Source organism: Oncorhynchus clarkii, chromosome 3 (assembly GCF_045791955.1).
Source record: "Oncorhynchus clarkii lewisi isolate Uvic-CL-2024 chromosome 3, UVic_Ocla_1.0, whole genome shotgun sequence".
NCBI classification, from domain to species: Eukaryota; Metazoa; Chordata; class Actinopteri; order Salmoniformes; family Salmonidae; genus Oncorhynchus; species Oncorhynchus clarkii.
Genome location: NC_092149.1, coordinates 27,120,076 through 27,142,113, shown reverse-complemented (window position 1 = coordinate 27,142,113; position 22,038 = coordinate 27,120,076). Strand labels below are relative to the sequence as shown.

General features: G+C 44.4%; 2 protein-coding genes across 3 annotated transcripts in view; one reads left to right on the top strand and one right to left on the bottom strand.

Moving 5' to 3' along the window:
• The window catches only part of LOC139392085 (BMP-binding endothelial regulator protein-like), a 23,275-nt gene extending 7,319 nt beyond the window's left edge, over nt 1–15,956 (top strand). The window contains exons 3-15 of the mRNA XM_071139807.1: nt 5,525–5,624; nt 7,400–7,482; nt 9,074–9,164; nt 9,317–9,399; nt 10,049–10,148; nt 10,314–10,423; nt 10,530–10,664; nt 10,879–10,983; nt 12,630–12,675; nt 12,908–13,270; nt 13,394–13,730; nt 13,998–14,128; nt 14,283–15,956. Of these exons, the coding sequence (XP_070995908.1) occupies nt 5,525–5,624; nt 7,400–7,482; nt 9,074–9,164; nt 9,317–9,399; nt 10,049–10,148; nt 10,314–10,423; nt 10,530–10,664; nt 10,879–10,983; nt 12,630–12,675; nt 12,908–13,270; nt 13,394–13,730; nt 13,998–14,128; nt 14,283–14,464 (1,866 nt within the window). The 3' untranslated portion in view covers nt 14,465–15,956. The remainder of the gene's footprint in view (nt 1–5,524; nt 5,625–7,399; nt 7,483–9,073; nt 9,165–9,316; nt 9,400–10,048; nt 10,149–10,313; nt 10,424–10,529; nt 10,665–10,878; nt 10,984–12,629; nt 12,676–12,907; nt 13,271–13,393; nt 13,731–13,997; nt 14,129–14,282) is intronic.
• On the bottom strand, nt 15,505–22,038 carry LOC139392106 (ELL-associated factor 1-like). 2 transcript variants are annotated; one of them, XM_071139836.1, is made up of 6 exons: nt 21,771–22,038; nt 20,400–20,494; nt 20,111–20,247; nt 19,817–19,995; nt 19,470–19,709; nt 15,505–19,356 (listed from the first exon to the last, which is right to left on the bottom strand). In XM_071139836.1, the coding sequence occupies exons 1-6, from the start codon at nt 21,871–21,873 to the stop codon at nt 19,307–19,309; spliced, it is 804 nt and encodes a 267-aa protein (XP_070995937.1). In that variant the 5' UTR covers nt 21,874–22,038; the 3' UTR covers nt 15,505–19,306. The 2 variants fall into 2 exon arrangements, with proteins under 2 accessions (XP_070995937.1, XP_070995929.1); XM_071139828.1 differs by having other exon boundaries at nt 17,921–19,356; nt 20,394–20,494; nt 21,771–22,015.

The window sequence follows — 22,038 nt, the reverse complement described above, 5'->3', positions numbered from 1 at the left end:
CACTGCTATGCCTTATCTTGGCCAGGTCGCAGTTGTAAATGAGAACTTGTTCTCAACTAGCCTACCTGGTTAAATAAAGGTGAAATAAAAAATAATTAAAAAAAAAAAAAAATTTAGACCTTATAGCAAGAACCACCTAGCCATCAGAAACTAACCAGCTAATTAGCTACAAGCTATTTAGTCATTGTTAGCCACTGCTAGCGGCCTTTACCTTCTGCACATGTACCAGCCCTTTTTTTAGCTTGGATAATACTCGCCAGCCTACCAGTAACGGACTGTCTCTCCACTACTACAACAAAATTCTCCTGATCTTCACAGCTAGCTAGCACCCACCGAGTTACCCAGTACCGAAACTATCCCTGAGGCCCACCTCCCGGCCTACTAAGTTGTTCACCCGGACTCCACCCAAACATGGCTAGAACCCACTACTCCACCGGATCCTTGCCATAAGCTCTGGACCTTGGCACCGGATCACCGCTGCTACCGAGTGGCTAATGCCCCTGCCCCGAAGCTAGCACCAGTTAGCCGTGAGCCAGGTGCATCTCCCGGATAGAAAACTAAATTACTACAACTACAATACCTCTTTCGCCATCTGGCTTGGATCCTTAGTCGACACGGCGATCCCGCTGCACCACCACGACAGGTCTGCCGACGAATACTCCATCCACTGTGCCTTCAACCGGCCTCCGCCGGACGTCGGAGCAGACACTCCTATTAGCCCCGGGCTACTAACTTTAAACGTTGGTTCCCCCGCTAGCTTGTGTGGTAGCGACTACTCCGCGGCTTCCCTGTTCCATCGATTGCTGCCCCCTGGACCCTATGATCACTTGGCTACATAGCTGTTGCCCGCTGGACTGTCCATTAATCACGGTACTCTTTTTATTTTTTATTTTATTATCATTTATTTATTATTATTATTTTCTTTTTTAATCTGTCGGCCCTAGCCGCAAACTCAGGCTTTGTGTGTAGTTAACCGACCCTCTCTGCCCATTCATCGCCATTTTACCTGTTTTAGCTGATTAGCTGTTGTTGTCTCACCCGTTGTTGTCTTAGTTAGCTCTCCAAATCAACAACTGTGATTACTTTATGCCTCGCTGTATGTCTCTCTCATATGTCAAAATGCCTTGTATACTGTTGTTTAGGTTAGTTATAATTGTTTTAGTTTACAATGGAGCCCCTAGTTCCACTCATTATACCTCTGATACCTCCTTTGTCCCACCTCCCACACATGCGGTGATCTCACCCATTATAACCAGCTTATCCAGAGATACAACCTCTCTTATCATCACTCAGTGCCTGGGCTTACCTCCGCTGTACCCGCACCCCACCATACCCCTGTCTGTACATTATGCCCTGAATCTATTCTACCACGCCCAGAAATCTGCTCCTTTTATTCTTTGTCCCCAACGCTCTAGTTTTGATAGCCTTTTAGCCGTACCCTCATCCTACTCCTCCTCTGTTCCTCGGGTGATGTGGAGGTAAACCCAGGCCCTGCGTGTCCCATGCACCCTCATTTGTTGACTCCTGTGATCGAAAAAACCTTGATTTCATGCGTGTCAACATCAGAAGCCTCCTCCCTAAGTTTGTTTTACTCACTGCTTTAGCACACTCCGCCCACCCTTATGTCCTTGCCGTGTCTGAATCCTGGCTTAGGAAGGCCACCAACAATTCTGAGATTTCCATACCCAGCTACAACATTTTCCGTCAAGATAGAACTGCCAAAGGGGGAGGAGTTGCAATCTACTGCAGAGATAGCCTGCAAAGTTCTGTCATACTTTCCAGGTCTATACCCAAACAGTTTGAACTTCTAATTTAAAAAATCAACCTCTCCAGAAATAAGTATCTCACTGTTGCCGCCTGCTATCGACCCCTCTCCTCTTCCAGCTGTGCCCTGGACACCATTTGTGAATTGATCGCCCCCATCTAGCTTCAGAGTTCGTTCTGTTAGGTGACCTAAACTGGGATATGCTTAACACCCCGGCAGTCCTACATTCTAAGCTAGATGCCCTCAATCTCACACAAAACATCAAGGAACCCACCAGGTACAACCCTAAATCCGTAAACATGGGCACCCTCATAGACATTATCCTGACCAACTTGCCCTCCAAATACACCTCCACTGTTTTCAATCAGGATCTCAGCGATCACTGCCTCATTGCCTGTATCCGCTATGGGTCTGCGGTCAAACGACCACCCCTCATCACTGTCAAACGCTCCCTAAAACACTTCTGTGAGCAGGCCTTTCTAATCGACCTGGGCCGGGTATCCTGGAAGGATATTGACCTCATCCCGTCGGTCGAGGATGCCTGGTCATTCTTTAAAAGTAATTTCCTCACCATCTTAGATAAGCATGCCCCGTTCAAAAAATGCAAAACTAAAAACAGATATAGCCCTTGGTTCACTCCAGACCTGACTGCCCTTGACCAGCACAAAAACATCCTGTGGCGGACTGCAATAGCATCGAATAGTCCCCACGATATGCAACTGTTCAGGGAAGTCAGGAACCAATACACTCAGTCAGTCAGGAAAGCAAAGGCTAGCTTCTTCAAGCAGAAATTTGCATCATGTAGCTCTAACTCCAAAAAGTTTTGGGACACTGTAAAGTCCATGGAGAACAAGAGCACCTCCTCCCAGCTTCCCACTGCACTGAGGCTAGGTAACACATAAATCCATGATAATCGCATTTCTCAACGGCTGGCCATGCCTTCCTCCTGGCTACTCCAACCCCGGCCAACAGCTCCACCTCCCCCGCAGCTACTCGCCCAAGCCTCCCCAGCTTCTCCTTCACCCAAATTCAGACAGCAGATGTTCTGAAAGAGCTGCAAAACCTGGACCCGTACATATCAGCTGGGCTAGACTATCTGGACCCTCTATTTTTAAAACTATCCACCGCCATTGTTGCAACCCCTATTACCAGCCTGTTCAACCTCTCTTTCGTATCGTCCGAGATCCCTAAAGATCGGAAAGCTGCCGCAGTCATCCCCCTCTTCAAAGGGGGTGACACCCTAGACCCAAACTGTTACAGACCTATATACATCCTGCCCTGCCTATCAAAAGTCTTCGAAAGCCAAGTTAATAAACAGATCACTGACCATTTCGAATCCCACCATACCTTCTCCGCTGTGCAATTCGGCTTCCGAGCCGTTCACGGGCGCACCTCAGCCACGCTCAAGGTACTAAACGATATCATAACCGTCATCGATAAAATACAGTCCTGTGCAGGCGTCTTCATCGACCTGGCCAAGGCTTTCGACTCTGTCAATCACCGTATTCTTATTCGGCAGACTCAATAGCCCTGGTTTTTCTAATGACTGCCTCGCCTGGTTCACCAACTACTTTGCAGATAGAGTTCAGTGTGTCAAGTCGGAGGGAATGTTGTCCGGACCTCTGGCAGTCTCTATGGGGGTACCACAGGGTTCAATTCTCGCACCGACTCTTTTCTCTTTATATATCAATGATGTCACTCTTGCTGCTGGCGATTCTCTGATCCACCTCTACGCAGACGACACCATTCTGTATACTTCTGGCCCTTCCTTGGACACTGTGCTATCTAACCTCCAAATGAGCTTCAATGCCATACAACACTCCTTCCGTGGCCTCCAACTGCTCTTAAACGCTAGTAAAACCAAATGCATGTTTTTCAACCGTTCGCTGCCAGGCACCCGCCCACCCGACTAGCATCACCACCCTGGACGGTTCCGACCTAGAATATGTATACCTAGGTGTCTGGCTAGACTGTAAACTCTCTTTCCAGACTCATATTAAACATCTCCAATCCAAAATCATATCTAGAATCGGATTTCTATTTCGCAACAAAGCCTCCATCACTCACGCCGCCAAACTTACCCTAGTAAACCTGACTATCCAACCGATCCTCGACCTTGGCGATGTCATCTACAAAACAGCTTCCAACACTCTACTCAGCAAACTGGATGCAGTCTATCACAATGCCATCCGTTTTGTTACCAAATCACCTTATACCACCCACCACTGCGACCTGTATGCTCTAGTCGGCTGGCCCTCGCTACATATTCGTCGCCAGACCCACAGGCTCCAGGTCATCTATAAGCTAGGTAAAGCTCCACCTTATTTCAGTTCACTGGTCACGATAACAACACCCACCCGTAGCACACGTTCTAGCAGGTATATCTCACTGATCATCCCCAAAGCCAACACCTCATTTGGCCGCCTTTCCTCCCAGTTCTCTGCTGCCTGTGACTGGAACTAATTGCAAAAATTGCTGAAGTTGAAGACTTTTATTTCCCTCACCAACTTTAAACATTGACTATCTGAGCAGCTAACCGATCACTGCAGCTGTACATAGTGCATCTGTAAATAGCCCACCCAATATACCTACCTCATCCCCATATTGTTTTTTTATTTTATTTACTTTTCTGCTCTTTTGCACACCAGTATCTCTACTTGCACATCATCAATCTGCTCATTTATCACTCCAGTGTTAATCCACTAAATTGTAATTATTCGCTCCTATGGCCTATTTATTGCCTACCTCCTCATGCCTTTTGCACACACTGTATATAGACTTTATTTTTTCTACTGTGTCATTGACTTGTTTATTGTGTTATTGGCTTGTTTATTTTTTCTCCATGTGTAACTCTGTGTTGTTGTCTGTGTCACACTGCTTTGCTTTATCTTGGCCAGGTCACAGTTGCAAATGAGAACTTGTTCTCAACTAGCCTACCTGGTTAAATAAAGGTGAAATAAATAACATAAAAAACTACTGTGGTCGTCAGAAGACGCATAACTCTCCACTCTTTCTATTTCTTTATCTCTCTCTCTCTCTCTAAAAATCCATCTCTCTCTCTCTTTCTCTCTCAAAATCCATCCCTCTATCTATCTGGCATCATATATCTCACTCTCAGACATATTTGTCTCAAACTGGCTGTTGAAAGTGCTCTGAAAATCTCTATGATTTAGACCAGTGGTTTGGGGAGCGCTTTACAGAGACTATGTATGGATCCCATGTGCCTTCGCCTCTCTCCACCCTTCTCTCGCCTTCACTGATGGCATCACCCAAACCAGCGTGGTTAGAGAACCAGTGAAGGCTCTCTGTAAATAAAACCGCCCAGTTTTATTTGAGTTATATGGGCCACGGTCCAGCTTTGAAGTTGACTCATTATACAGTCCAGTTAGGTTGCACTGAGTAAATGGGGACTATATAAAGGGAGTGTATAAAGCTAGTGGCAAAGTGATAATGTTTAGCGAGTATATAAAGTGGGGTTGTATATAAATTGAGAAGAGAGAAAGAGAACATCTGCATAAAGTACATGTAACCAGAGTTCATTTTAGCCTGTAAAAGGGGAGTGTGTCGACAAAGAATGTGTAGGAGACTTTATAATGTGAATACACTGATGGCAATCAAAAAGCATCTTCTTTCTCTCCCTCTATCCCTCCGTCTCTCTCTTCCTCTCTCTCTCCCCCCTCTTTCTTTCTCTTTCCTCCCCCCTCTTTCTTTCGATCTCTATCTCTCTACCCCCCCTCCCACCCTCCCCCTCTCCATCAGAAGGAGAAGGCAGACTGTAAACAGGAGAAGTGTCCCCTGGTGTCTGAGGACTGTGCTCTGGTTGTCAAACAGACGGGAGCCTGCTGTGAGAGATGCAAAGGTGAGCAGCACACACACTCTACTACTCTCATCACCATGAAAACATGCGGTCGAAGGTTAGGGGATGCATGTACTGTTCTGTAGTCTCAGCGAGACCAATAGACTTGGAACTTTGTCTAGTGGAGTGAGTTAGGTCTATCTCTGAATCTCTTTAGTGTTGATGTATAGACCTTGCTGCAGCATTGCAGTGATGTTGTTTGACGGTCATTGATGCTACCTGTAGGAGTGAGGGTGACGTGACAGCTTGAGTCCCACAGTAGAAGACAGTCAGTCCAGCTGCACTGGTCATCCTACTTATTTAACCACTACTGCCTCCTTGTGGAGGAATGAGGAATAGTTTTTCTTCCCACAGCACAATAGTTACTATGCGTGTGTATGTATGTGTACTGTATCAGACCAATTGAAGATTCTGCTTGAGGGTAAATTGCTACATACACAAACACATATAGCTATTATTTTCCAGGCTTCTGCTCACATACACCCACAAACATGTGACAGGCGTACAGCAAATCGTATTTAAGTCTTCAGACCTATTCTTTCTCACACTGTTTGCCAGCATCTCTCTCTCTCTCTCTCACACACACACACACAAACACACACACACACACACACACACACACACACAGCTGCAGTGGTGGACTTCTCCTCTCTGGGACGGGTTGGGACCCGTTGGGGTTCAGCGTTGGGTTTACGGGGCACAGAAATAAACCTAGTTTTACGAGCCTCTCAGCCTCCCAGACTAGGACCGCACTCATTCACCTCCCAATCAGAACACACAGGGGTCGCGTAGTGTTGGGATCACCTTGGACACGGTCCACAGCATTGACCACCTCATGGTCTGGGGCGCGGTCCTTTGTTTGCGGTCAAGATTATACGAGACTAGAGTTAATTCAAATGAAAAGAGGTGGAGCTCGCTTAAGTCGACCATGGAAAGCCCTATGTTGTCATGGTGAACGGTATTAGTGCCTATTGTTCCTCCATTGTGGTTGACTTTGGGTTTTATTCATGACCATGTCTACATTTAGAACAGGAACTTGCTCGTGTCAGCACAAAAACCTCCCACTGTTCAAGTACTTAATGCAGTGGTTTTATCATAGGAATGGTTTTGCTGTGTTTCCATAACCAGACAACCCTATATCTGTTGAAATTGAAGATCGTATTAATTTAGTCCCTTATTGACTGTGGGTGGTGTATCTGGAGCGTTGTGATTGCTCATAGTGGATCTCAGGCCCATTTCACATGGTGTTTTTATCATGCCCTTGGAATGGACCTGGACACTTCACAACAACATGTTCTGGTATCTTGATACATCTATGTAATGGATTAGGGTTGTCAGAGTGTGTGCATGCCTGTCTGTCTGTCTGTCTCAAGTGTCTGAATTGCACATAACTGACAGTGTCGAGACTACTAAACCTCACCATCACTATGCCAAATCATGACAATCAAAGAAAGGTCTTCCCAAGCCATAAGGGGCACTATAGCCAGCTGGCTCTGACGGTGGTGGCAGACAGACTCCCTCCAGGCATCGCATACAGTGGATTCATAACCCTGTGTTAAATCTGTCTCAACACGTATGGTCTGGAGAGGCAAACAGCTTTATGTTCACACATGTGGTCCATTTAGTGCTCCCTGTAGACTTTTAGTTTCCACGAACTAGTAAACATTCACATCCAGGTTTGGAGTGCTAACTTTCTCTCACTCTCCCTCTCTCTGTCTCTTTCGCTCTATCCCCCCTCTTTCTCACTCTCTCTCTATCCTTCCCCTCTCACTCTCTAGGTTGTCAGCTAGATGGAGAGTCCTATAATAGTTCTGTCTCCTGGACCAGCTCCATCAAGCCCTGCATCTCTCGCCGCTGTCAGGTGAGTGTCACACAGAGAAATGAAAGAGAGAAAGGGAGGGTGAAAGACATAGAGAGAGAGAGAGAGAGAGATGATGATGAGAAAAGTAAGTAGAGGGAATGTAAAGTAAATGACGGAGAGAAGGAAAGAGGGAGTACTAAGCCAGAGGCAGACAGGGAGAGGGAAAGAGAGAGAGAATGAAAGAAGGGAGTGAGTGGAAATGAGGCAAATGGACAGAGGGGGAGTGAGTGAAAGAGAGACGGGTGGAAAGGGAGAGAGAGATTAATAAAGAAATGGAGAAAGATAAGTGGGGATCTAGGGAAAGATAGACATACATTTAGAGTGGGAGGCTGAATGACGCAGACAGAGACACAGAGTTGGGGAGGGAACGAGAGGTGAGGGAGAGAAAAAATGAGACAGTGGACAGATAGCCAAGGGGTTGGAGGAAGAAGAGACATAAAGAGAAAGAAAGGCAGATGAAGTTGGGGGGGCTGAGAGAGAGCGAGTGAAGGAGAGGGATAGAAAGATAAAGGAGGATGATATATGTCTCAATATCTTTGGGAGAGGAGCCAGGTGAACTTGGCAGTACAGTCCACCCATCTGGTTCCAAGCCTCCCCAACCCAGTGTCGACCTCACAAGACTAACCCCACACGTCTCCTCAAAACACACTCAAACCACATGTACACCCAACCTCACTTACTGAATACACACCACGCACTCACAGGGTCCCACAATACCACTTAAAACACAAAACACACGCACAGATCTGAACACTGTAAGTCAATGGCTGTCATTGTAAATATATATTAAGAATTTGTTCTTAACTGACTTGCCTAGTTAAATAAAGGTTAAATGTAAAAAATAAAACAAAATAAAATGGCAGTGGACACAGCTGTGTGAGGGAGTGTCAGCTCCAGTATTGGGGAGGTCCAGTCAAACTAGGCTATGTGTTAGTCTGCATGTTGAAGGGTGGTGTGCGAAAAAAGCTGAGCTCCACACACCACTCATTTACTCCATCCCCAAGATACCCACTCGGAGGGAAAGGGGGGGGGTCTAACCAGTATCCAGACCTCACACACAAACAATGTGTTGAGGTCCCTAGTTCTAACACTCCTACTTCTAACAATCCTAGGGTATGTATAATACATGTCACTTCTATTGAACTAAACACATGGCAGACTACTGAGATCTGCCCAACAAGGGAGGTGTGTGCGTGTGTGTTTCTGAGCTTCAGTTTGTGGTTCTCATGGAATATGTTGTTGATTCAGGATATTTTTTCAGGTACATTTCCAGTGAGTGATCAGGGGTGTCCCAGTGTGTAGAATAGTTGCATGTGTGAGATGCAGAATGGAATGTTCCTATCTAATGGTATGTCCCTATCTAATATCCTGCTTACGTAGTACATGCCTTACATAACTGAAACAGGATTCAAACAGCTAAGCAACCGAGAGACGAGTTTGTCTAATACAGGAATGAGAAGTATGCAGCAGAATATTCACTGATGTACGTAGCCTAGGACTGGACAGGGATGCTGCTGGGAATATGTCGTAGTAAATTTGCTCGAACAATAATAAATAAATCGCTGTTTTAATTGCTTCCTGGTTTTGACAGGAAGGTGTCGTAACTGAAGCGGAAGCACAATGTGTCGTCCACTGCAGGAACCCCAAGATTCACCCAAAGAAGTGCTGTCCAACGTGCCCGAGTGAGTGAGTGAGTGAGTGAGTGAGTGAGTGTGTGGGTAGAGTCCAGTGTGTGTGTGTGTGTGTGTGTGTGTGTGTGTGTGTGTGTGTGTGTGTGTGAAAAAAAGGAAATACATCGATAATAAAGCTAACCTGTGTGTCTCTTCTGTTCCAGGCTGTATCTTGGAGGGCCATCTGTACAAAGAGAGGGAAGAGTTTCACCCTGAAGGAAAACCCTGTATTAAATGCACCTGCACTGTGAGTATACACTGTATAGACATGCATGTCTCCAGTCCCCACAGTACAGTAACTGGCTCTCTGTGGTCCAAATGAGTTTGTCTTGGCTCTCAGGGGACTCACAGTGGTCACGCTCCTCCTCCCCTTAGTAAACAAACAGGGGAGGTGAGTGAGTAAACACATTGTGAGGTGAGTCTATAAACACATTAACGCCTCAGTGGGACTAGTGTACACTGTGTCCTGTACCAGCCGTTAATGAGGGCACACTGCTACAAGGCCAGGGGGAACTGTGAAAACCGTCTGGCATCTAGAGTAGTTGTGTTTGTGAGCTGTTAAAGGTAGCAATCCGGGTTTCACAGGTGCAGACAAAGGTAAAAATGATATTGTGTAAGGGAAATGGTCATTAAGTGGAGATAAGTTGAGTAATGCATAAGAGAAGATTAATGCAGCGTTGTTCTAACGTCTATGTATATAGCTTCCTTATTCTTCTTTCATTGGAGTATTTTTTTTAACTTTAGTTTATTTAGTAAATATTTTCTGAACTCTATTTTCTTAAAACTGCATTGTTGGTTAAGGGCTTGTAAGTAAGCATTTAAGGTCTACACCAGTTGTATTTGGCGCATGTGAGAAATAACGATTTGATTTGATATGATATGCTGTGTTCTTTCAGGGAGGGCGGACCCTATGCGTCAGGGATGTGTGTCCTGTCCTCTCATGCCCCGCCCACCTGAGCCACACTCAGCCCGGACAGTGCTGTCCCAAGTGCCTCGGTAACACCCATCTCTCATCAAATACCTCATAGGACTCTCCGATAGAAGTCTGGAGAACATATTCATATTTCATGAATTATTATTATTAAAACATCACACATTAAAACATCTTAAGTCAGAATAATTATCATCAAGCATATATTTTTTTATTTCTCTCTCCGTCAGGTCAGAGGAAAGTGTTTGACCTGTCGATGGGGAGTTGTCTGTTCCACAGTGAGGTCTATGAGGACGGCACCTCTTTCAAGCATGACAACTGCACCACCTGTACCTGCAAGGTAAGAACTGACCAGAGAACCAGGCCCCAGAACTCAATTCAATGTATGTGCCATATCACCAAGTTACCATCAATAACTGACCCCTTCTCCTTCTCCACCTTCTCAGAATTCCACTGTGGTGTGTAGGAAGCGCTGCTCTCGGCCGGGCAGTTGCCATGGTGACCAGTGCTGTGAGGCGTGTCTGTCCTTTGTGAAGGTAGCGGAAGTGAAGTACTGCCGGGCCAGGAACAAGATCTACCGGGTGAGACAGTCTGGGACAACAAGTCCTAATGCTGCATCCTTGATATCAACTGGGAAAATAGAACCTTACCATTGCCTCAACATTCAACACTGATACTTATCCACCGCAGTTGTCCTCATTCTTACATTTATATGCATATTTATACAGCCATTAATACTTGTTTGATTGATGTGATGGTTGATTGGTTCCCTCTCTGCTTCTTCCTCTGCTCTAGGAAGGAGACATGTGGTCGTCTGTGAACTGCACCCTGTGTGCCTGTGTCAAGGGGGCCATCGAGTGCCAGCCAAAGCAGTGTGTGCCAATCACCAGCTGCCCCTCGGTGAATGACAGGCTCAAGGCCCAATCACAAACTGTCTCTCTTTGTATTGCGCCTTTTCATTCCAGGAATTTTTCAATGAATTGATGTGAATGACAACATTGATTAGAATAGACTTTAAAAAAATATTAATGCTCACTCACTTTACCTATCATCTTAAAGCTGGAATCTGTACTTGATGAAACTGCTACACTCGTTTGCGATATTACATCAACAAAGAAGTTACTTCAAACAACAACCCCTGTTTTTTTCTTCATTGGACCCATGATAGAACAGCAGAGCATGTACTGCAAATAATTTTTACCACGATACTGAATGCTCCTCTCCTCCGTTTCATCAACAAAATAAAAACGAGAACAAATGCTCTGGGGCGGACAGTGGCGCTGTTTCACCATATGCAGATTTCAGCTTTAAGCAATTTCCCATCTGCAACTTAAATGCACTTATGTTATGAACACTGCCTATATCTATAGGACATAGCCCTGGGGTCCCTCTGTTCTCCCTGAATCATCAACATGAGACAGTCCCTTTCACACTTCACCACGTCCCCATCCATCTGGTCCCCCTCCCGCTGAGACAGACAGAGGCTGTCTACTGTCCAGAGTTACTGTCTGTGACTAACCGCCACATGTTCAATCCACTTGCGTGACGTGTTGGTGTCACAGTAGGCAGCTGACTGGAAGCTGATTTTGCGGTGGAGCGTTAAGGAGGAGTCAAAACCGATTCACCTGGGCCAGAACAGTGTGGTGGGCCAAGGCACGACCCTGGTAACTTACCACAGTAACCATAGCTTCAGCTGTCAAGTTTTTTAGGCTGAGTAACAGTCCCAGTTCACAGGGGGGTCACCTGTCTTGGGGTGATGTAGTAGATTCTTTGCATTCCAGCGACCAAATGATCAGTTACTTATTCATGCTGCCGTAATAGTCGTAATAGTCACATAACAGCCAACTGAGACACGGTCACCTAGCGGTCAATTGCAATATAGATCTGGTCACATAGCGGTCACCTGTCATACAGTATCACAACATCCACTCATCATACCTTCCTGGTGGTCATGTAGCATTCACTTGTCACACGGTCACAGTGTGGTCACCCATGTGTCTGCCCCTCCGTCCCATAGGAGACACACAGTCTCCAGTCAGGTCTTTGTCTGGGTGAAGTTTGAGTGACAGTAAAGAAGAGCTTCCCTATATTTAGATCCTGAAAGCCAATCTCTCCTTCTCTCAAAGAGCTTCAAAGAGGGAGAGCCCTTTGTGCACTGTGATGTGGGTCAGGTGGGACCCGGGTGTGTGTGTTTGTGTGTGGGGGGGGGGGGAGTGTAAGTGATGAGGACAGCCCTGGGGCAAAGGTAAGTGGAGGTTGAAGGGGATAGAGTTCTCAAATGTGCACCTCTGATGGAGGTTGAAACGTACCCCCCACCATCTCTCTTGCAAACACACACATACACCAGGCAGAGAGTATAAATTGTCTGTATCAATGTCTCACTGTCTGGCTGTCCACGTTTGACTGGTTTTATCTGTCTGTGTCTATGTGTGTGGGTATTAATGTGTAATGTGTCCAACTGTCCAGTTGACTGTCTGTCTCTTGCACTCTGACTGGCTGCCTGCTGATCTCTCACTGTCTGTGTATCTATTATTATTCTCTTCTAGAATAAGATCCTGAACAGGACAGGCTGCTGCCCAGTTTGCACTGAAAGTGAGTAAGTTACTCCCCTCTTCCTCTGCTGAGTCCTCACACACCTTTGTGGGTTGCATTTGACAGTTTTGTGGCGGTTGTTTCTTTCTTGATCTTCTCTCAAATAGACATTTAGTTATGTTGTATTAAACACAGATTTCTCATGCAAAATACAGGAATACAAGTTGGATCAAATTGATGCCCATAATTAAACACACTCGCCTCTCTCTCTCCCTCCTATCACTTCTTCCAGAGCCAGGCGTATGCACTGTATTCGGCGACCCCCACTACAACACCTTCGACGGGCGCACATTTAACTTCCAAGGAACCTGCCAGTATGTTCTAACTCGAGACTGTGGTGGCGCCCCCTCTGGCGGGGGTGGAAACAGCGCCGGCTCTGACTCTGGCTTCACGGTTGTGGTGAGGAACGATGCGAGGCGAACCCGCTCCTACTCCTGGACCCAGTCAGTGGAGCTGAGGATAGGAGGGCTGAGTCTCAGCCTGCACCAGCACCTAACGGTGAGGAGGAACGGCACACGCATCTCCCTGCCCTACCATGGCCCTGGGGTCCACATCGACCTGGATGGATACCTGCTCAAACTCACCACCATTGCAGGTTAGACAGGATTCATGTTAACTTCATTGGAACCTAAAGGACACTGCTAAAGTGCATTTTAGCTCCTTTTTGAAGCATAACTCTTGTCTCTTTCTTTCTTTCTCCCTCCTCCCCTTCCCTCAGGTCTGGAGATCACATGGGACGGGGACAGCTTTGTGGAGGTGGTGGCTGCTCCTCACCTGCGCGGTCGTCTCTGCGGCCTCTGTGGGAACTACAATGGACACAAGCGGGATGACACCATGGGCAGCGACGGCCTCTTCAAGTTCGTGGTGGATGAGTTTGCAGAGTCGTGGCGCGTGGAGGGGAACGAGGTTTGTGCCCAGCCCGTTAGGAGGCCCACCTCGTACCTCTGTCCCGGCAGTGTAAAGGTCAGGTTCCGCGCTCACAGGGAGTGTCAGAAGCTCAAGTCCTGGGAGTTCCAGAAGTGTCACCAGGTGGTGGACTTTGCCTCCTTCTTTAGGTCAGTGGTTCTTGGGGTGTCTCAGGAATGTTGGGGAGCTTAATTTGTAATGAGATTTGTCCTAGAATCTGCAACATTTCAAAATGCTCTTGTGACATTTTGTTCATATAGCAAATGTGATATTTGATTGTCTCCAATGTGCATAAAATGTCCAATGTTAAATATGGAACCCTATCAGTATAGAAATACATTTAATCCAGTCCATTCAATTTAATTCAACATGTATTTGTCTTATCTCTCTCTCTTTCTCCCTCTGTCTCTCTCTAGGTCCTGTGTAACAGACATGTGTGAGTGTCCGGTGCATAAGAACTGTTACTGTGAGTCCTTCATCGCCTACAGTCGGGCCTGTGAGAGGGAAGGAGCCCCCTTCTACTGGAAGCCAGAGGCTGCCTGCATGGGTGAGTGACAGCACACACAGCCTATCACTAAACTTCATGGAACAGGGGACTCCCCCCACATTCAATTTGCTCAATAGAATTGATCGACGCATCTCTGAAATCCATTCATGTTAGGCGATCTGCAGTTATTTCTAACCAACTCCCATCTTCTCAGCCACCCAGTGTAAACACGGAGCGGTGTACGACACCTGTGGCCCGGGCTGCACCAAGACCTGTGACAACTGGAATGAGATCGGGCCCTGCCACAAGCCCTGCGTTGCCGGCTGCCACTGCCCAGCCAACCTGGTGCTGTTCCAGGGCCGCTGCATCAAGCCCACAGCCTGCCCTGGCCGGTGACCCTAGTGCCCCAGGGGAAGGGGGCTGAGAGAGGGCCAAACAGCCAACACTGCCTAGCACTCAGGGTCCATACCTGAGGAAGGGAGGAGTGGGGGGGACATTGGGGTGAGTGTGGGGTGATTAATGGATTTGTAGACAGGCAACGATGGACTGAAGGGATTCTCAGAAGACAGGTGGGTCAGGTAGAGGCCTCATCCACTCTGAGGGAGATAGATACCGGCCATCACAAACTGGAGTTTGGAACTCCGCTGTCGGCTGCTCTTACTCGTCCACCACTACCTTGTGTTTCCACAGGATGGCGCCCATGTTGTCATTCAAATGGGATAGGAATCTGGAGGGAAACATCACCCTTGTAGTTAAAAGAGGAAGAGACCCTTTGGGAAAGCCTTTGTGGCTACGCTTCTTTAGTTACTGGACACTCAAGGGACATTCATCCAGACTGTCATGGACCTTCAGGAAAAGGGTGGGGCTGGCTCTGTGTTGAGCCAATATGGCCTCAGTGTTTCACTCTGTTGCAGCACACAGACATTCAAAATCAGGAAACCAACCAATGCATCTTAAACAAGCATGTTCACCCTGCCAGCATAAGAGATAAGCTCTATGATGAACATATTGAACAACCCCCAGGTATCACGTGCATAAGATTATTTTATACTGTAAACTAACAAGACTTGCATAAAAACAGATAGCTTTTTGTATTATTATTATTGTTGTTGATATTGTTAATTTATATAGCGATCAATAAATATGTTGTAGCAAGAGCCAGAATCATAAATGTAATTTTGTTATAAATGATTTAAAGGGAAAAAAGCTATTTATGTGTTTGTGTAATTGTGTCTTGTGTGAAGAGAAATGCCCATATGTGACTCGGTTGTTGCATCATCGCAGGGAAGAAACGTACTGTATTTTTAAATGCTCAGTGTACAGGTTGTTGTGTGTTGATTCTCAAACTGAAGGTGTTCCTCAAGACGTACATTTCACTTGACCTTGTAAGTTATTATTTAAGACCAGCAATATATAATTTTCATGAAACTCATCGCTGACTGTTTTCTTCCTTTATTTTGGTTGACTGATAAAAAGTTAATTCCAATTGAAATACATGTGCACACTTTAATAAACCTCAAAGCACATAAAACTAGAGATAGAAGTCAACCACTTTGATAAATGTGTCAAGAGAGGTTGTACTGGGACAGTAACAGTATGGGTCAGAAATAACACTGGATGCCAGAGAGACACAAATTGGAAATAGCGTTAGCCATCCAAGTTCATGGATCCAAACTGCTGTGAAAACAAAACATATTACATTTGTATACCCATCGCTGTATACCCATGTCCCAGACACACAACAGCACCAGTTAAATACCATTTAAGCACCTTATGAACACACATCCGAACTGGGCACAAACTGGTTGAATCAATGTTGTTTCAACGTAAATTTGTCAATGTATTGTAACATGGAATCTATGTGGAAAATATATTGGATTTGAAAAAACTATTGTTTTGAGGGTGAAATGTCAACCACAGGATTATGTCATCGTTGTAACCCCTTTTCAACAAAGACAACCCTTGTGTAAAATATGTTGAATTTGTACCTTTGAAACAACGTCAGATCTTCAACGACATATCCACTATCAGAAAAAAAAACAATAGGCTCAGCAGCACCTTCTGTTGGAGAGATGATCTATATACAGTTATTCATTTGGTCTCCCATCCAGGGTTTTAACCAAGCCCATTCCTTTCACCAAATATCAACATTTGAAGGAGATGTATCTTCTGATTGGATAGTTGCATCTGTACCACTGACTTAGTCTGGCTTTAATTCCAGTTCGTCTACAAATTAATTATTGATATGTTGAATTCATGTCTCCATCTCAACCAAAAATCTAAGTTAAAGAATAGGACTAAATCACATATAACTTTAAATGCACTTCAACTTTGATTTAGTCCTATTCTTTAATTTTGATTCTTGGTTGACATAAGTTCATGTAGACAAACTGGAATTAAAGCCATACAAAGTCAGTGGCAAAAAAATATACATCTCCTTCAAATGTTGATATTTGGTTGTGTTGACAATCAAACACAATTCAATATCATTTTTGCAATACAGTAAATAGCCTATTAATTTGACGACAAATTATATGTTGGATTCACGTCTCCAACTAAACCAAAAATAAAAGTTAAAGAATAGGATTAAGCCAGTGGCTCAGATGAAACCATCCAAGCATTAGGCTATTTTACAAACTAATGTAAAGGTATTTATTCAACCTTAAAACGAGTAACGCACATCCATGGCCAAATTTTGAGGTTAGCCTACAGTAACTATACATATCTTCTGTAATAATAGAAATTGTGCATGTTCCAAGATAGCATGCAAACACCGCAGGTTTGTGGTGATCTTCACAATTGCTATAATAATCTGCGCAGATTCTAGCGCGCTATTGATCACTGTCACAACAGTTGCTAAATTAAAAGATGTGATCCAATGTGACTGCTATCACTCCAAATCTGTTGAATCTATGGAACTAATGAAAAAACAAGTGGTCAATGTATAGCAGCTGTTACATGTTATGAGTAACTCAGTCTAATGAAAATATACTTATATCTAAGTAAAAATAGATGTTCAGCGTCTGTATTCTAAAAAGTACTTGTTTTGCTTCTTTGGTACTTCTAAAAATGTCTACACAGGTCTGAAACTAGCCCAGTGATATATGGTTGGGAACTTTGGACAGTGATATATGGTTGGGCCAGTAACCAGGTTTCCATCCAACCTTTTTATGCGAGTAAAGTCGGATTAAAAAAATGCCACGACAGGCCTGATGGAAACAGCACATTTGTCGGTAAACTTTCCAAATTTCGACAAAACTAAATACGCTAGACAAGGTGGGATCTTTTTCTGTCTGTAAAATGAATTATGCGAGAAATATCGGTGGAAACGCATTTATGTGCAAATATTATTATTTTTTTTTAATTTTACCCCTTTTTCTCCCCAATTTCGTGGTATCCAATTGTTGTAGTAGCTACTATCTTGTCTCATCGCTACAACTCCCGTACGGGCTCGGGAGAGACGAAGGTTGAAAGTCATGCGTCCTCCGATACACAACCCAACCAAGCCGCACTGCTTCTTAACACAGCACGCATCCAACCCGGAAGCCAGCCGCACCAATGCGCCGGAGGAAACACCGTGCACCTGGCCACCTTGGTTAGCGCACACTGCGCCCAGCCCGCCACAGGAGTCGCTGGTGCGCGATGAGACAAGGACACCCCTACCGACCAAGCCCTCCCTAACCCGGGCGACGCTAGGCCAATTGTGCGTCGCCCCACGGACCTCCCGGTCGCGGCCGGTTACGACAGAGCCTGGGCGCGAACCCAGGGACTCTGATGGCACAGCTGGCGCTGCAGTATTATGTGCAAATATTGATGTAATAACCGTCATATAGAAGTACATTTGGAGTCATGTGATATTGTGTGGTCCTCCCACTACGACTCAGGAAAGCATACAGTTTATTAGGCTATATGAAATAAATGATAAACTTCACAGGGTGGTGAAAGTGCACGGTGATGAGCCTTTCCAATAAATATCGAGGGTCTTATTCTGGTGACATGATGATCGATGCTTGGCTGCCGTTTGACAAATACAAATAATCATGCTCTTATCCGTAATAATCTCATCATGTAGACTAGCCTACCTGCAAACTGTTGGCTAGAGCGCACGTGCAAAGACCAGAGATTCGCAATATAACGCAACATTTTTTCTTAAAAAAACAGCAAATGCGACGGAAACCCATTTAACTTGTATTTAAAGGTAATTAAATCGCAAAAGGTGTTTTTATGTGCACTACGTCATCACGCACAGACTGTTATCCGCAACAAGTCAATGTGATGGAAACATCTCTGGTGGGAATGTGCACATATTGTTTTAATGCGGATTTTAGAATATTCGCATGAAAATCTGTCACCAATAGGATGGATACCTAGCTATTGAGTGAGACAGAATCAGAAAGTCAAATGATTGATGTGGAAATAGTAGAATATTAGCTATAAAGGGTATGGTGAACTCGAAGTACTGGGTGTTAGTTGCATTTAAAGATCAGAAAGGTGCTGTTAAAAGCAATGCAAAATATTTTAGGTGGAAACTGCTGAAAGTGTTGATATTACAATTAAACTAAAGTGCTTTGACATGTAAAGGATTGACCCCGGCTCATTTACATGTTACTGATATTTACCTGTTCACCAGAACAGGTCAATATTCCAACTAAAACCGTTAAGTGGTAAATTGAAACTTTAGAAAATGATTTTACATAAAAAATATGAGTATGTCCTTTTGTATCATCTGTAGCTTAGATCGATGTGAGCTGTACCCTGGCCTCTTGAAAGACTGATTTTTGAAAGTGTCATGATACTGATAAAAACATGGAATGGGTGAAATGCTTTCAGTGCCTTCTTTTGATTTCCAGATAAATAGGGAAGATGGGGGTGATATTCATCCCCTGTGATGAAACAAGAAAACAACAAAGACTTGTGATACAAGTTGATACAACTAGGAGCTCTAACTACAGAAAATATGTACATGCATTCTAATATATATTCTTTAGCATGTTTTCATATGTAAAAGTATTTAAAAATACAAAACAAAATATACAGCTAATCAAAAATACACTATTAAATCTCCAGGTTCGCCGGCTTCACAGAGACATTAAAAAATACAATAAAACCAGACTTTACAGTTGGGTCGGTTACCACAGCAACGAAACAACGGAACCAGGCAAAGAGAAGAAAGAGGAAAGCAAGATGGTGTAATAATGAGAGGTAGAAAGAGAGGGCAGGAGAGAGACTGGGGGCAGTTCAGTCGTCACCACTGTCGCTGCCTGACTCGCTCAACTGGAGGTCATTCCCTGTGGACACACCAACACACACATTACTACATTGCAACCACAACCTAAATACTTCTATCAAGAGATAAATGATTAGTAGTAATCCCAACGTAGAGTGCTGCCCTGGTACTCACTGAGCGTGTTCATGAGCTGGTTGCTGCCCTGTTGCCTGTCTGCTCCTCCGTTGACCACGGGGTTGGGGGAGGGCTGGATGTGGGGGAGAGGGAGTAGGACAGGTTGGGGATGAGGGGCGTCATGCTCCCCATCACTGCTGGAGCTGTCGTCCCCACTACCAGAGCCACTGGCAGAGTCAGATGAGCTGCTGCCGCTACTGCTACTCATTTGTTCAATAACATCCACCTCCGCTCGCAGCTCTGTGCCAGGCCAGGAGGGGGCGACAGAGTCAGTACACAGACAAAGTCAATAGAGAAACAAGAATGATCACTGGGTAAAAGTGCTGGCAACACATGAAGAGGCTCACCTCTCTTGATGTCATCTAGCTGGGGCTCAGGGGAGGGGTTGTCCTTGGAAGGGGAGGGGGAGGTCTTGGCCCCTGCACCAGGCTTAGTGGGGGCACGGAACTGCGCTGGAGGCTGGGTGGCAGTGGCACGCACCGACTGTTGCTCAATCCTGGCCTGGATCTTACTGCTGCCCTCCGCTCTGAAAAACAAAAGTCAACAGCTGCACATGTACTGTCACAAATGATCTGCAAAACACACTTCTCCTAAAGGTTAATTGTTACTATGCATTTTTGAGACAGTGTTTTGGTTAACACCTGGTTTTCTTGACCTGGATACTGCTGCTCAACTTCTCCAGCATGTACTCCCCAGTGTCATGATTGATGATAAGAACACAGTCTTTCTGATATGGCCGCTTATTCCCTTTGAATACTGTCATGGGTGGTGTAGAGCCCTACGCACAACACAATAACAAGTATCATGATCAAGTACACAGGTTGCTTTCATCTTTCTGCAGTGGAGTTATCAGAAATAACTTTTGTCATTGTACAGCACAGGCAAAAGACCACAGTTGAGTAACAATGACTAAAAAACACCCACTCTTACTGGAATGTGAGGTAATGTGATGGTGACTTCCTCTCCTTTACCGACTTGCAACTCTCCCTCGCAGCTTGTGTCAATTGAAGCTGGTTTGAAATCATCTACAAGTGTGAAAGAGTGAGAAAGGTAATTATGTCAGAAATACTACTTACCTGTCCAAAATTGTAATCAGTAACCTAACTTTTGGATTAGGCAAACTCAGTAACGTAATCTGATTACTTTCCCCTTAAGGGGCATTAGAAGAAGTAAAAAAGGACCCATCAAATGCATTTGGTGTGTCATCATAGTGGTCTCTGACTTGTGGTCAGACTAGCTCAGGTGGAACAACCTTAAAATTAAAAAACTTCTTCAGGATTGGTGGGTCCCCTGCGGGACGGTTGAGCTAACGTAGGCTAAAGCGATTAGCATGAGGTTGTAAGTAACAAGAACATTTTCCAGGACATAGACATATCTGATATTGGCAGAAAGGTTAAATTCTTGTTAATCTAACTGCACTGTCCAATTTACAGTAGCTATTACAGTGAAACAATATCATATTATTGTTTGAGGAGAGTGCACAATTTTGAACATGAAAAGTTATTAATAAACAAATTAGGCACATTTGGGCAGTCTTGATTACAACAGTTTGAACACAAATGCAATGGTTCATTGGATCAGTCTAAAACTTTGCACATAGATTGCTGCCATCTCGTGACCAAAATATACATTGCACCTTGTCTGGAATAATACATTATGGCATTTCTCTTGCATTTCAAAGATGATGGTACAAAAAACGGTTGTTTTTTTCTTTGTATTATCTTTTACCAGATCTAATCTGTTATTTTCTCTTACATTCCTTCACATTCACATTTCCACAAACTTCAAAGTGTTTCCTTTCAAATGGTACCAAGAATATACATATCCTTGCTTCAGGGCCTGAGCTACAGGCAGTTAGATTTGGGTATGTAATTTTAGGCGGGAAAAAAAGGGCCGGTCCTTAAGAGGTTTTTAAACTTGCACCTTTTTTCAGTACTGAATTGAATGTCATTGAGAAAACAGAAAGGTATTAATGTATTTTTTTGCAAACATCCTTTCTGAATTTAAAAGGAATGACCTATCTAATGTACACTACCTACGTTTTCAAAAGTATTTGTAATCTGATTACAATAGTTTTGCTGGTAACGTTCTATTTTACCGGATTACCGTTCGTTTTTTTGTGCTAGCTAACTAACAATAACTAGCTACATTGTTAGGTAACGTTAGCTAGCTGACGAAGATAGTTAGCTAACGTTATCTAACTTACAAACTTGTCAAAAGGCGTGACTAAAGTTGGGTATAGTAAAATAAACGTAACATATTTACACATTTATATTTAATCAATAAAAATTGTCTACTAACATCTGATGGTGTGAAATGATGATTTTGGCCTCTTCTCAAAGCTCTCTCCGAGCTTCAAAACATGTTCTTCTTTGTCCAAGAGCGGATTTGTACTCCCATTCATGACTCTGCTAGAAGTTTAATATTCACATTTATTTAAATTATGCTGCGTTATAAAAGTGAATGATAATAACGTAGTATATAAGATACTTCAGCTAGCTATGCAGCTAGCTAAGCTATTTTGAAAAACAATCCCTACGTCACATGACCACTCCTTTTCCTGTTTGTT